The 12,056-nt window shown below is 34.5% G+C and overlaps 1 protein-coding gene across 1 annotated transcript in view; it reads right to left on the bottom strand.

The window, feature by feature from the left end:
- The window catches only part of MEOX2 (mesenchyme homeobox 2), a 75,750-nt gene that overhangs the window by 5,587 nt on the left and 58,107 nt on the right, over positions 1-12,056 (bottom strand). The window contains exon 2 of the mRNA XM_003825008.5: positions 9,963-10,135. Coding sequence (XP_003825056.1) covers positions 9,963-10,135 — 173 coding nt within the window. The remainder of the gene's footprint in view (positions 1-9,962; positions 10,136-12,056) is intronic.

A 12,056-nucleotide genomic window follows, 5' to 3' on the forward strand; every position in this document is an offset into this window, starting at 1 on the left:
TCCAGTAACCTTTACTGTGTTAGATCAAAGATGGGAGGTGTTGAAGCACAAATAAAACATAGTCCCTGCCCTTAAGGTATTCACGGTCAAGAAAATGGAGGAAATGTAAATGTAACTTATTTGGACATCACATTACATGCTTTACCATGTAAGTTCACAACACCTGTCCTTTTAGGTTTCACAATATATTACCAGACAAAATAAGTGACTTATGAATCTGTATTGTCACACAATTTCCTAAGGTGTCCTGAGGCAAATAGGTTGATAGAAAGTTGAATCTATATAATGCCATAACCCATATTTATGTAACACCATAAATGTCTGTGTTTTGAAGAAAAAAACCATAACATCAAACATCTGGATGAAAACTAAATATTTCAGTGACATAGCCAGATGCCTCTAAACATCTGGGATTTGTAGATTTAATATTCCAACTGTTTCCATTTTTATCTGGGCACTTGGAATATTGTAGACATTGTCTAACAAATATTTATTTATATCTTTGAGATGTGAAAACATGCAAAGGATAATTGTACAAATAAAATTTTCAGATTTGATCACATCCCTAGTGATTAAATTTGATCATGGCAGTGTATCTAGTAAATCCAAAGACTAGCCTAAGTAATTCAGTCACAAAGTAGCTGAACTACAACTGATTTAGTAGTATTAGAATTAGAAGCAAGAATGCTTAAAAGTAAAGGTGAAAAATGGGGAAAAGAAAGCTTTTTTAACTCTTCCTGAATAGATGGATTTATATCTGATTAAGAGAAGGAATTCTTCCACTATTTCCAAAAGCTTATTGGAGCCACTAATTGACTCTGTTGTTTCTACCACAATTAAAGGGTGTTTGTGTGTGTTGGGGAGGCTGTGGAGGGTTAGGATATACTTCATAACTGAAGGCTTCAGTCCTGTTTACAGGGCTGCCTCTCACCTTTATCCACTGATTTAGCACATTGGGAATCATTTTCCTACCTCTGTAATTTTTAGTTCTGAAGCCTCTTCTTTTTCTATTTCCAAGTCTTGTGAATCAGGCTCATTAATGTAATCATAACATTTAAAATTACACATTTCATATGTTTTTAAAACAAAGTGAATACACATTAGCTATAGACAGCCATGGACAAATAACATATTGAACAAGGATTAACCCTTTCTTGGGGCAACAGATTAAATTCCCCACGACAGATTTGAATCTCACAGGCACAATTATAAGCCAACCTTATAATCTCACTCTTCTTTCCAAAAATGAACCGAAAGCAACCATTCACATGATAAAGCAAAGTGGTTATATGATTGATTCCTTTTAACTTGGCCTTTAGTAAACCATTGTTTTCTCTCATACCTGGTAAAATTCAACTCGAATGGCTTCTTTCACCATATTTACAGTAAAAATTCACTATTCTTAATCCCATTTTTACAGGAGATAAAAAATAGACATACCTTTTAGTTATTTTAAGTAAAATATTGTTTACTCAAGTATTTCATGAATAAAAGACTATATCAAATTTAATGAAAATATCAAAACTAAATTAGGCACCTTTTTTCTTTATTGTGTTATAAAATTACTGAATAGCAATACCTGAAGACATGGAATTTGTATATTCTGAGCCACTACTTCATGCTTATCTTGTTCAAACTACTGAGACCAACTAGAATGATGGTCTTTGATCTCAACATCTTGCCCAATCTCTTGGCTCATGTTTAACAATAATTGGCAACATAATACCATCAATATTTTGGCTAACAGCTTCTAAGTATAACTTATCGAATATAAATATTTAGCTGAAACAACGGAACTAATCCTTTATATAAGAAGAGTAGAATACTGAAATATTACTATGATTCAATCTAAATTTATATTCTGATTGTTATTAATATTAAATTAATATTTTGATTATTTATGATTCTTTAAATTCTTTATCAGAATCTATGTGACCCTTTACTGCCCTGGTTATTTCATTTATCAGATTCAGAGACTATCACCTTAGATCCAAGTTTATTATATAAACTTATAAAATTATTAGTTCTGTGTGAGTATACACTGACCCATAAAAAAGTCAATAATTTTAATAACTTCAAAACCATCAAAAATTTAAAAATATACATTCATTATAAAAAATTGGAAGTCATAAAGGGATCTGAAGTTCAAAGTCTATTCTAAATTGAATGCATCTCTGAGTTTTTCATGAGGAGACGTAGAAATATGGAGAATAATTGGTACAAAGTCATTTATAGTCAAAGTCTCTAGAAAATTGTCGGTTCTCTTAGGCCTGGGTTTATTATTGTATAGATGTCACAGAACATATGTATGTACTCTTCTATATAAAGATGTAGATAGTAGAAAATTTTCTTAAAATTGACAATGCCAACACAAAACTTGCACCAGCTTCTCAAAATATCTAGAAGCATCTCAGTTTTAGAATTTTTTTTTAACATGAATAAAACTTACGGATGCAAGAATAGTGTAGAAAAGGAATGCTGGGAGTGATCTTTCATAGCAGAAGTCTCTTTCTTTAGCAGTACACTCTAAGTGATGATGCTGTGACATAATGTATGATATGTTTCCTAACATTATTGTTAATTTGTTGATTACATATAAATTAATATTTTTGCTTCCCTAGTGAGGAAACTGAGAAACAAAATGTGGAAAATTCTTAGACTCCTGGGAAGAATTATCTTCATCCTTTTATTATACCAGCTTGATGAACGTTTACAGCAAGAATCAGTGGAGCAAATTTCAGTAAAATCTCTAAAATAAAGGCTCATTTTATTTGTGTGTGTGTGTATATATACACATATGCAAACACATACACACATATACACAGATATGTGTGTGTGTATATATATCTATAGATAGATACATCTCCTTACCTCTAACTATACATATGTCTACCTATCTACATCAAAAGAAAGATAGCATTTTAAAAGAAAACAGATTATATATTCTCAAGGCCGGTTCAATAAAGGTAACGTTTATTTTTCTCTGGTTTTTAAAATATTATTTGAAATTTAAATATTTACATTTATTAGCAATGAGTTACTTATTTCTTAGTCTTTTACTTTATACAGGTAATATTTCTGAAAATTAATTTTAGGTTAAAACATTGTTTGCACCGAATAGATCTTGCTTTATTATTGATCTTAAGTTACTTTTCATGTATCATAACCTTTTTTGTGTGGAAGCTGAAGTAGTTTTTAGTCTAGTTTTTGATGCTTACCAATACTGTCAATATGTATTTATTTATTTAAATAAAAGCATTATCAGGAATGTCTCTTTATATTTAATATTAAAATCCCCTCTCATATCCCATCGTCAACTCTTTTACCCTTTACTCTCCCCATTTTACCAGTTGTAGTCAAATTATTCTTAATAATTGTCATATCATGAGTTAAGCAAATAAAACATCTTACTGTTTCTCTAGATGACTCCTATATACCGCTGTAAAGAAATAAAGAAATATTCTAAAGTCTGGCTACATAGGTAGACTTGAATTAACATGAATAGACAATAAGCCAACTCATGGAGACATAATTAGCTAAGTAACTAAATGTATACATTTGTAGAAATAAAACTATGAAGCAGGGACATTGTGTAAAATAGCTGAGCAAAACGGGCGTGGTAGCGGGCTCCTGTAGTCCCAGCTACTCTATTCGGGAGGCTGAGGCAGGAGAATGGCCTGAACTCAGGAGGCGGAGCTTGCAGTGAGCCGAGATCAAGCCACTGCACTCCAGCCTGGGTGACAAACAACAACAACAACAACAAAAAAGCAAAACAAAAAAAACAGCTGAGCAAAAGACAAAACCACTCTTTATTTGGCACACAAAATATTTCTCTTTAGTAGTCATCAAAAAAATGATAGCTATTTTGAAAATACTTGGCATTGGGCCATTTGATGATTTATGAGTAAAAAACAAAACATAATCCCTCTCATTTCCACCAATGGAGTATGATCTCGTTAGGTGGGATTTTCCATTTATCTTGGCAGAAGTATCATTAATTTAGTCTGTTTATTCCAGTAATCTTAACTAGTTTACAAGTCTGCAACATTGCACCTTTGATTAGCTCTGTGAAAAAGATGTTTTGAAGTGAAAGGATCTCCCATTCTGTCTATATTTGGCAGCCTTAACTCTATAAAAATGTCCATTTTACCACTTCTTTTATATGCTCCTGCAGCTGCTTTCTCTCGTCTTCCCACTGTAAGATATTAAAAATCTGGTGGGAGTTTTCTCCAAGTTTATCTGGATGGAGAAAAAAACGCCAGAATAAGCTTGTCCAAATTAAAAATACCTTGAAACTGGAGAGCCTTTAGACTGAGTTCTCTGCAAATCATTCGGGGTGACTCTGACAATTGAAGATTATTATCTGTTGATCTTGAAGGTTATATGAGAATATGTTGTAAACTAGAAGCTGTAAGTTAGAAGCTGGAAGATTTACTGGAGTGATCTGTAACTGTTCAACAAACAACATTATATAATTAAAATATTTGAAGCTCAGCTTCATTCTAGTTTCTGCATGTTTATTTAACATAAAATGATTTTCTTTAACACTTGTGTGCTAACATGGAATTACTTTGCAGAATGAGCCTCTTTTTTTTCTTCTTTGGCCAGATGAAGTTCAAACAGAATTATAGACTACCCTGACACTGCATTATGGAAGATGCAAATGTAAGAGTGTGACATCTTTGTGTGATTCCATGACTATTCTTCAGAATGGAATTTGGAAATTCAAGTCCTGAGTGATATTTAAGGATTTAATATACCTTATGTTTTTCTAAAAGGAAACCTAATTATTATTGCAAATCTTCATGACACATATATGAGTCATCATAAAATTTATGTTAGATATACTGATCGGTGATATAAGTAAGGTAGGGGTAGCCACAAATAACATCAGTGATAGACATGCACATTTTATTGTCAATCATGTACAATTTCCACATGACAATATGTCTAAAGACTAGTTCTGATTGTAAAGTAAGTTTTCATTTAGGAGAAAATTATTTCTCAAAAACAATTCTGTTACAGGCCAGGCGCCATGGCTCAAGCCCGTAATCTCAGCACTTTGGGAGGCCGAGGCTGGTGGATCACGAGGTCAGGAGTTCAAGACCAGCCTGGCCAAGATGGTGAAACCCCATCCCTACTAAAAATACAAAAAATTAGCCGGGCATGGTAGCAGGTGCCTGTAATCCCAGCTACCAGAGAGACTGAGGAAGAGAATTGCTTGAACCCAGGAGGCGGAGGTTGCAGTGAGCCGAGACTGCACCACTGCACTCCAGCCTTGGTGACAGAGCGAGACTCTGTCTCAAAAAACAAACACACAAACAAAAGCAATCTTGTTATATAATTTAATATTTGTTTTCCCTGTTTGCATGATATCTTTTTTTTTGATGTAGATAGATATACATATAGTTAGAAGTATGGACATGTGTATATATTTATATGCATAGACACACATATATATCTGTGTATATGTGTGTGTATGTGTTTGCATATGTGTATATTTACACACACACACAGAAAATGAGCCTATGAGTCCTGTCTCTGCTTTTGAATCACACACCCATATAAAATGAGCCTATAAGTCCTGTCTTTGCATTTGAATTTCAAAAGACCTTGACAATGTTAAGGAAACTATTTTGTATTCAAATAATTCTATTAAAGCTAAGGAAAATATTGAACAATATGAGGTTAGATGTAATATTCCTTGGTGTATATGTTTATTTTACTGAATCTCAGGTTATTTTAACATATGAAAAAAATAAGTCTTAAAGAATGAATATGAAAAGACAACATATCTATAATTAGATATTTTACATGTGGAAATCCTAGGGAAGGATGTTGTTTAAGATTATATAGGGTCAAGATATAGATTACATGGCTAAACATAGCATTTATGAGATTAATATAAAATCTAAGTAATGGAATAGCCATGCTATGGTCTAAATATTTATGTCTCCTCCAAATTCTTATGTTAAAATCCTAACCCTCAAGGTGACGGCATTAGGAGATGGGGCCCTTGGAATGAGATTAGGTCATAAGAACAGATCTAGCATTACTCAGATTAGTGCCCTTATTAAAGAGGTCCCAGAGAGCTACCTAGCCTCTTCAGCCATCATATCAAGGTAGAATGGAAAAAGGGAAGTCTATGAAGAAGTGTGTGCTCACCAGACACCGAATCTGCTGATGCCTTGATCTTGGACTTCCCATCCTCCAGAACTGTGAGAAATAAATGTGTGTTGTTTATAAGCCACCCAGTCTATGGTATTTCATTATAGCAGCCCCAATAGACTACAAGCTGCATTGCAAATTACAGAAGATGGATTTTAAAGTGTTCTGTTTGTAATTCTGTTAATAACTTTAAAACCCCAACCTCCAGAAAATAAACTGAAAATATTTCACTGGGATGAGAGCCCTGGCATTTTAATATGCCATCTGACCTTCAAGAATAGCAAAGTTGACAACTGACATCATAGTATATTTTTTCTGATAAATTCAGCACAGTAAAATTCAGCCCAGAAAATACAATGTAACTTAAAATAGACACATAATTTAAGTATGTGATTTTTTTTTATACACAGAGTCTCACTTTGTCACCCAGGCAGGAGTGCAGTGGTGCAAACTCAACTCACCGCAACTTCTGCCTGCCAGGCTTAAATGTTTCTCCTGCCTCAGCCTCCCATGTACCTAGGATTATAGGTGCCTGCCACCACGCCTGGCTCATTTTTGTATTTGTAGTAGAGACGGGGTTTCACCATGTTGGCCAGGCTGGTCTTGAACCCCTGACCTCAAGTGACCTGCCTGCCTTGGCTTCCCAAAGTGCTGGGACAAATACAGGCTTGAGCTACCACTCCCAGCTTGATTGTTAATTTAAGATATTTTGTGCACAGATTCTTAATTTAAGAAACTTAAGATAATATGTGTGCATAGAAATGTTGGAATGAAATGGTGCAACCAGAAACATTATCCAATACAATTACATCATTCCTCTCCTGTGACATTCTACACTCATAACCATTGTGAATATTTGTTCAATTTTTACCTCTTCTGTGAATTCTAACAGGTATTTCTTTAGCTTAAGATTTTACTTCCAGCACTTAGCTCAACAAATATTTGTGTTACAAAATGATTAATTCAACATGCTTTGCATAGCAAAGGTTTTTCCCACCTGGGTGATAATTCTGTTTTATAGTTTACACGAAAAATTATTTCATACCCATTATGATATACAAATCTACATAGAAGAAAGAGCAGGTTTTAATTTCCATTTTATGCCTTGGGGAGATTGTTACTTACTTAAGAACACACAATTCTAATCAGCAAACCTTGGATTTTTATTCAGATTTTTTTCATAACAATTAAATTCTTTTTGACTAACCCAGGGAGGCCCTCTAAAGCCTTAGTTTTGATTAGGAATTTAAATTCTGCATGTATACATCTTTTCACATTAACTTGCAAAACTGCACGTAGAGATTTATGGAATAAAAATATATTGTGCACAATAACAAATTTTCAATTCAATGAAAACTGAATTATCTCTCATGTTCTGTGTTAATTTCCCCCCCCCCACCCCCCGTGATGCTGTGGTTAGATTATTTCAGGAATGACTTCCAATGAAGTGGTCTTGTCCTACACTGACACTGAGTTTGGTCACATGGCTTGCTTTGGACAATGGGACACTAGAAAATATGATGTAAGAGGCCTGAAAAGCCCTTTCTCACCGGAGTTTTCCCCCTCAGTGCTCCTGGGAATGCTTCTATCACCATTGGAAGGATCCCAAGCTAGCCTATAAGAAGATGAAACCACAAGCAACAGAAACTAGCTGTCCCAGCTGAGGCCCAACCATCTCTTTCTTAGTCAGCCCACCAGCTGACTGGAGCTCCATGTGGGTTCCATGTAGGGCCAGCAGTATTACTGTCCAACTAAGCCCAGTCAAAATCTCTAACCTACAAAATCTAAAGCAAATAAAACTTTGGTTATTATTTGAAGCCATTAAGATTTGGAGTGGTTTGTTACACAGCAAAGGGTAACTAACACAAAATGTTAAAAGAATCTTTAAAACAACATTAAAATAGTATGTATAGGTATATATAATTCTTGCATGTAATTCTTTACCAAGCTCCTGAAGTCAGTTAGAAAGAAGAAATATCCAAGACACCTTCAACATTTTCAAACCAGATTTACAAAACTGCTTCTAAAGATAAATGATTCTGCTCCGTGGTCAAACAATGACAGATAACCGTAGACCACCACCAAAATGTCAAGTACAGAATTTTGTTTTTCCTCTTGGCTGAGAGCACGGTACTGGATCCTGTCATTTCTACAGATTGGAAGCAAATCCTAGTTTCCTAGTTCCTTCATCTACTATATAAAACACGGTTGCATTTCCTAGAATTCACCATCTCTATATAAGAACATTAGTGTGTAATTCTCCCTCCACATACACCTTTTTATTTTCCGTTCCTTGTTTAAAAAAAATAATAAAATAGAGGTCTGATGATGTAGACTTTGGATCCTGCTTTCCAGCATGCCAAATGTTGAACGCATAGAGGGAATTTTGTATGTGAAGTCTAAGGGAAGGAAAATGCTGTGCTCCATAACATAGGTACTAGTCATAATATGTAATAAAATACAAACTGCCAATAGATAAAACCACAGAAAAGTGTTCCTCTGTATATTTCTACTACCCATAAATAACCTACCAAAGCTGAAATGTAAAAATTAACAGAAGGAAAGCAGGTCATTTAAGAAATTGGATAAAATAACTTGCTCTCTTAAGACATGCATTCATTTGTCCACACCCTGTTGATATTTCTTTGGTTCCAATGGGATCCTGGAGGAGGTACACACAGTGAAAGAGGAAATGAGACTCTAGCCCTAAGAGTGCCAATCATAACTGCACTGTCCATAAAGATGTTTGCATTTGCCTTTCAGGAATGTTTTTGTAAAGATTAGCAACTGTTAACCGGCAGTAGGCTAGATTCTCCTCAAGGAAACAAGAATCTGTACAAGGAATTCACTGGGAACACTGTTAGAACACATCATCTGTCATTCAAAAAAAATGCAAGAAAGGGACCTAAAAAGCAATTAATTTAAAAATATTATTTAGGTCTCATTAATTGGAGTCCAAAAACATTAATAATTTCAAAGTATTCTCTGAGTGGGTAGCAGAATTTTGAATTACTGACACCAATACAATTTCAAAAATATTTTGGGTAAAGGGGCAGAAATATTTACCAATGATCTATGTGTCCTTGCCTTTCATCATTTCCCAGCCATCTTGCACCTAAGCCGCACCATTTGACTATTCTAGACATTAGTGTGTAAATAGAAGTGACATGGCTAATTTCCAAGTGAAAACATTTAAAGGTCAGTGCATAAACTTCCAATTATTTCTTATTTCTTGTAGTTACCATGGACACCACATGTTGAGATGCTAAAGAGTCAGAATGGGTCTGTGAGTGATTATCTGGAATGCTGGACATGTAGAGTTTGTATGGAGAGTGAGTAAGTAATGAACATTTTTATGTTATGCCATTGAGATTTGACGGTGAATGTGTTACTGCAACTTATCATGACCTATCCTGAGCAATACAGAAAACTAATCTGGGGTTACCAACTTTCTAATATGCCAAATAAGGAGATTTTAACATATAAGCACGCACAACTCCTCACTGTATGCCATCATTATGTAAAAGAAATAATATTTTAAAACCCAAAAATACAGAAGGATAATAATCATAGGAGGATTCTTTCTTCAACTCAATAAGTATGGTTTTCTTTCAAATATCACTATATTATTTTTAATTTTGTTATTTTGCTGGCAAAATTTTATCATGGAATAGTATAACTGTCTTCCAAATGGTATTCAAGAATTCTGGATCTAGGTATTTCAAATATGGCAAAGAAGACTGTGGACCCAGGGCAATTAAAAAAGATCATATAATGATAATGTCCAGCTTTACCTGTCTTTCAGTGAGATCCAGATTCACTGCTATCTCGTATCGCCTCAGTCTGGTGAGATAGTTATGATGGGCAAATTCTGCTTCAAGTTCTCTGATTTGCTCTTTGGTAAATGCTGTCCTTTCTTTCCTGGGTTTGCTGTTGACTTCTGACTTGTAATTTCCTTCCTGGGAGTCTGAAAAAAAAGGGAGACAGAATTGGTAATAACTCATTTATTCAAACACATGCAATCATATTATTCACAGTTATTGAATTACTACTTTTCCAGGTACTGCGCTAGACATGGAACAAACAGAGACCAAAGACAGCAAGACTGACGGCAGCTCAACGGGGGGAGATATAATTCTTATTTTTTTCATCTTCCTTCAGGTAACTCACAGCCTATTTGGGAAAGCATGTAATTTTCTTCTTATAAAATATTAACAAAACCTCTAACTGCTTGTAGTATGATATTAAGATAAACCAAAACCTCTCTAGAAAACACTTTTAGATATGAAGTTCTGTTTCATAAGCTGTTGAACATACGTACTTGAGGTCTAAGTAAGATTGAACATAGTAATCCTTTAAAAAGTGGCATCTCAATATAGGAGTATTTGAGAAATTCAAACGTTTAGCAACTGGACCATAAAAAATTTTATGCTCAGACTGAGCGTATGTAAAAGTATGTGTGTACTTATTGGCTTTTTTATCTGTATTTAAGTAAAATTCTTGAGGGCAATAGCAATGTTCTTTTATTTTATATTATACTTAGTCCAACATGGAATCTATAAATGAAATTGTGTTCATATGACTTAAACTATGAACAGAGTTTTTAAATGTGTTTTTCATTATATATAAGATAAACATAAGGTGCACAACATGTAACATCAGTGATCCACAACATCAAATCTTATAATGCAGTGTAAAATACCAATAGCAATTTTGAGTATATCATTCCATTTTTCCTCTTAAGGTTTCAAGACATAATTAACGTATAGAACTTCTTTTATCCTCATAAATACCCCTGAAATGTAGGTCAGAAGACATTCTTAATATACTAAAAAGCAGAACGTGAATCAATAGTAAACACACACACACACACACACACACAAGTCAAGTAAAAAGTAATCATACCCAGCTCTAATAACTTAGGGCAAATTTATCCTCAGTGAAATATCAACATAATCAAGATAAAAGGGCACATTAATGCTCTCCTGAAAATTATTTCTGGTATCTAATTATTTTTGCACATGTACAAACAAGCTGTGATATCTTTAAAAAGTGCGAATACACTTAACTCTTCTAGGAACCCAAATGATAGAAAATTGATGTAGAAAGATGATCATTAACCAAAGGTTTCAAAGAGTGACATTTTAATTGTTTTTTTAATTGACAAATATAATAAGGCATGGCTTATGCAGGATCTTTTTAGATTATGTTTTTTTTTTCATGCAATGATGCTTAAATATGCTAAGAAGTACAAAAATGAATTTTTTAGTGTTCTATTTCTTTCTGTCTGCCTGAGGGATGTTTAACTGAACTAAAGAGGACCCTGCATAATGGAAATTCACTAGACAAGGCACTTTAATGTAAAGACTTTTACTTTGATTCTTAGCAGTATCTAAGTGAGCCAGATGTAAAGTTTTTTAGGTCTAGTAGCAGCAGCAGCAGCAATAAGTTGCCTCAACAACTTGGCACACTGACCATTACTTATCCTCTGATGGATCACAGAGTGTTTCACTCACTGGTGCACTGGCACTATCTAAAACTCTTCATTCACTGACCACGTTTCTGGGCTTGTCACTTATCCCTGTATCAGCTAGCTTCTCACCTTAGCAGGGTATGTGGGGCTTTATCCAGCACCAAAGTAGTTTGTGACATGTCATGCAGAGGTTGACTGCACTTTATAGAAAGCCACTGGGACCAGGTGAGTGACGTAAGAGATGATGTGTGTGCTCTCAGGTAGGCCATGTTTACATGGTGCCAACTTACCTGGCTGTAAGGATGGAAACTGCAGTCCATCATCCAATTGCCTCTAGCTACAGATATGTCAGCATCCACATTGGTGGAGCATTTAGCTATTCTGGCATTGTGTGAACAACATTTCCAAATGATTG

The sequence above is a fragment of the Pan paniscus genome, chromosome 6 (genome assembly GCF_029289425.2).
Source record: "Pan paniscus chromosome 6, NHGRI_mPanPan1-v2.0_pri, whole genome shotgun sequence".
NCBI lineage: Eukaryota > Metazoa > Chordata > Mammalia > Primates > Hominidae > Pan > Pan paniscus.